Source organism: Orbicella franksi, unplaced genomic scaffold (assembly GCF_964199315.1).
Source record: "Orbicella franksi unplaced genomic scaffold, jaOrbFran1.1 SCAFFOLD_796, whole genome shotgun sequence".
Lineage (NCBI taxonomy): Eukaryota > Metazoa > Cnidaria > Anthozoa > Scleractinia > Merulinidae > Orbicella > Orbicella franksi.
Window position 1 is genome coordinate 2,985 of NW_027670754.1, and position 4,516 is coordinate 7,500.

General features: G+C 39.0%; 1 protein-coding gene across 1 annotated transcript in view; it reads left to right on the forward strand.

Moving 5' to 3' along the window:
* The first annotated feature begins 1,797 nt into the window (after positions 1–1,797).
* The window catches only part of LOC145474647 (uncharacterized), a 3,322-nt gene continuing 603 nt past the window's right edge, over positions 1,798–4,516 (forward strand). Inside the window, exons 1-2 of the mRNA XM_081455162.1 lie at positions 1,798–2,142; positions 2,229–2,849. Coding sequence (XP_081311288.1) covers positions 2,106–2,142; positions 2,229–2,849 — 658 coding nt within the window. The 5' untranslated portion in view covers positions 1,798–2,105. The remainder of the gene's footprint in view (positions 2,143–2,228; positions 2,850–4,516) is intronic.

Genomic DNA, 4,516 nt, shown 5'->3' on the forward strand with positions numbered 1-4,516 from the left:
GTAAGCAAAGAAGTTTCCAATAAGTTCCAAATCAGTTAATTAGATTAACCATATTTATCCATAAATTCACGTTTTCTTCATTACATCGTGCTTCCTGCTTTTTGTATATTGATGTAAAGCAAACAGTTCCAACGTACATCGGTAGCAATCGGTTTTACAACTGTTAACACTGGGAATCAAAAGTGCACATTTTCAAATGGGGCCGCAACAATTACTGATTTTGTTCGTATATTTCATTCTATTTAGTTTACAGTATAGGGTGTATTAACTCTTAATTTAGTTAGATGCACTTCGCAGTTACCCGTTGAAAGCTTTTACATTTTAGATAAAGCGAGTTAAGAAGAATGAAATTCAGTCCCAGGTATTGGGCACCAAATTAACTTAACATTCCAGTGCACAGCACAGGGCTGTATGAACTCAAGATCACTCAATATGATCTCGGTATATATACAAACACTTCGAGGTGATCCGTTAACAGCGCGAACAAGATTAAACTGACATGGTATGTGAATAGTTAGGCATCAAATTAACTCGATATCACTACATTTTATACCGGGGTATTCAAGTCTTTTATTGCTGAGAAATTCTGCTTAGAAGAGCTTACAATGTACTGAACAGTAGCAACCTCCCTTTCGAGGTTTTATCCCTTCTTGTTAAAATGCTACTTACTATTTCACTAGACAATGACAATGACAATGACAGTGTCAATGACAATAACAGTGACAATGACAGTGCCAATGACAACAATAACAATAACAATAACAATAACAGTAACAGTAACAGTAACAGTAACAGTAACAGTAACAGTAACAGTAACAGTAACAGTAACAGTAACAGTAACAGTAACAGTAACAATAACAATAACAATAACAATAACAATCATATACTAAGAAGAAAAAAAGGATACCAAATGCGAAGAGATAAAGAAAATATAGTGCTAGAGAAACTAAAACAGTAGTGCAGTTTACTTTGGTTACCTACAGAACTGATCGTGAATAATGTAAGTGAGGATTACAGTTTTTTGTGGTGTCTCCATGTGCGCAATAAAGGATTTTTCGTTAAATATTTTTGCTTGACGCCAATTGACAAAATGAGATGGCATTTTTCTGCGTCGCTGAGCCATAACAGAGTATAGGTACATTCCTGGTGGCTGCTCTTGTAACCAACCAAGTTCCAGAAAAAGACACTTTTTCAATTTTTTCATGCCGAGTGCACTATTGGGATGGTTTTGGGGTCTGCCTGCCGCTAAGGCACTATGGCACTATGGCACTATGGCCCTATGGCCCTAATACGCTAAGGTCTAAACTTTAATGTCTGTTTAATTAATTAATTTCAATTAAAGTGCCTATGAAGTAAAAAATAATTGCTGCTGATTTGAAAGGCTTTTGAAGGTAAAGAAGAATGGCGTTTTCCTTTTTGCAATATCTTTTTTCGTTTTAGAGATATTCACGTTTTTGTATTATAAGTGATGACGTCACAGGTGGTTCCACTAAAACAGTTCAACACTCAATCAAGAATATCTCTAGAAATATCAAAGCAGTGTTCTTTAAACTTGGCACCAGAAATGTACATCACAAAAGAAACAAAATGACACCTGTCGTGCCGTCGTCATGACAACAGTTATGCCACTGGTCCTGTTTTAATTAAAACTAACATTACCAGATTTTATCTTAAACAAGGATCATCTACTCCCAACAATCTGATGGGGAGAGTTAAGACAACATGGGAAACATGTGTGTTCCGAGCAAGATCCTCTGTCTCTTTTCGAAGGGTTGCAAATTGGCATATTTGGTTTTTCACAGAAAGAGACTAGAGCCAAAAGTGTTGCCATGGCAACAACACAGAAGGTGTCATTCTGTTTTTTTTTGTGATGCACATTTGTGGTGCCAAGTTTGAAGAACACTGCTCCAATATTTCTAGAGATATTCTTGATTCAGTGTTTTACTGTTCACTTAAAGCGAAATACTTATTTGAATGGTAGTTTCTTCGAGGTACAGTGAATTAGGTACAGGCGGGGTTTAATTTTGCAAGGAGTTCAATTTATGGTTATTTAATTTTAAAATAATTTTGTTATAGCAGGAGAAACGACAGCTAAAGCTAAACCCATGGACACGGCCGAAACTGCAGTAGACATTCCTCCAGGTAATGTAGAATTAGGAGACTTTGTCGTGTTAGTTAATGTAAGGGATGAATAAAAATCACACAGCAAATTGGTTGATTCGTTTCAGACGCGGACGGATTAATTGTGACTTTGGAGGTATTTTCTGGTGTTCCCGACCCACAGTGGATGATTCTTCGCAATAACTCCAAGTTCCAGGAGATAAAAAAAGGTCTGCACCGTGGACGAAAATACGCCCCAGAAAACGCGCCTGGAAAGCTTGGCTACGAAGGATTTCTAGTGCAAGAGGTGAAAGACGGGAAAAAGCAACCGGAAGTACTGATCTTGGGCCGGGGAACAGTAATGTTACAGCTACTACTACTCAAGAGCATACCAAAAGATATGATATCGGAAAGAATTTACAACATTGTTCAGAAGGAAATACAAGGTGGAAAAGTCGGGGCCGTATTATACAGTACCAAGAAGCGTCACGCGCCTTCGTACCGTCCATCGTATTGGAACCATGAAGATCATATCGAACTTAATAACTGCTACAACTATGGAAGCACTATCAGAACCGATACCTTTGCGCAGCCTGGACTTGCATCTGGACGACCGCTTCCTCTCCTGTTTAAAGCAAAGGACGTGAAAATTTCTGCAGAGGCTGATGGCTTAAGATTTAAGCGAGCCCTACCCTCCATGCGCCCCCCTGCTGGACGAAGACACTTGGTAGCCTTAGTTCATTACGAAGGTGAGAATGAAATAGACTGATTGAAGGTAATAAATAAGCAAAATATCGCGGGGTTAAAAATTGTTGCAATTTGCTCGCTTATGAAGTCTTGTTAAGAATGTTGGATGTTCCATCTCGTAACATGATTTTACTCTGATCGACAACAATGTTGTTGAATAAATGATAGAGTTGCGCCTAACTACAATATCGTCAACAATGCGAAACCACCATTTGGGAGGGTGCGAGAATGTGAAGATCGCCGTTTCCTCAATTTCTTTCATAACCAGGTCGGCTAAAACTCAAATCATCGGCAATTAACCCAAATATACAGTTCACTTTGGAACTAGAAAACACCAATGGGCAAGGCTTACCTTTTCTAGACACCATTACAAGTAGACGCGGCACAGACATTCAAGTGGATGTTTACAGAAAACCGACACACACCGACCGTTATCTCGATTTCTTTTCGTGTCATCCTTTGTGCCACAAAAGATCCGTAGTCAACACTTTGCTGAAAAGAGCAAACAACATTCCGTCAACGAATAAAGGAAGACGAGACGAAACGCAACGAGTCAAAGCCGTTCTGCGAGATAACAATCATCCCATGTCTTTTATTCAAAACTGCGAGAGGTCGTTAACCAAACAACACGCCGAGAACAAATTCAATGGCTTTGTAGTGTTGCCATATGTACAGGGCGTTTCCGAGAAAATAGGTCGCATTTTGAAACAACAAAAGGTCAAAATAGCTTGCAAACCTCAACTAACCATCAATAGCCTTTTTCCGCGCCTCAAAGAGCGAGACGATTCTGACCGCCAGAAATCAGGCATAGTGTACAAAGTCAATTGCACACAGTGTAATTTTGTGTACTATGGCCAAACAGAAAGATCATTAAAGACCCGAATTGCGGAGCACAAAAGGCAGGTTTTGACCAAAACTCCAAAGTTGCAAGCCATGTTCACCATTTCAGCCACAACATGAATTTTGAAAACGTCAAGGTTGTTGGTTTCGAAGCTAATTACCACGAGCGACTGTTCCTCGAAGCCTGGCACTCTACTTTGGACCCGAACGCTGGGAACGATCATATCGTACTTCCAGAAGCCTACAAAGGCATAGCGCGAGCATGAGTTACATGGTCCCGTTACGTTACTTTAAATAGCGTATGACAACGAACTTCGCTTTCATATCACTCATGAAGGCTTAAGCATTAGCCGAACGTCTGTTGAAAAATATCAAGAATCAGTGGTAAACCTTTTTCCCACAGAACTTATGACATCTCCTGACTACGCTTTTTCCATTTTTAATTACAATAGTTAGTTATTGGTCTCTTAAATTTCTAAAAGAAAAGGAAAAGAAACTTGAGAGTCAAGGACGGTAGCATTAATCGAGGAAATGCGATAAAGCACATACGTAAAAGTTTCAATGTACAGAAGATTAGGAACGCATTGAGAATTGGTTGCCACTTTATGATTTGCCGTTGAAGTTTCTGGCTCGTTTTTTCCATAGATTATTCATCTCTATACGATGCGAATTAGTTTGAATAAACCAGCAAGCAAACCAACCAACTAACCAGCCAACCAACCATCAATTAGCCAGTCATACCATCAAAATCCTAAACTTTAAATGAATGTGCGAGAAGATCGCCACATAAAATCTTAAGTTCAACCGAGTAAAAATACAAATGAGATAA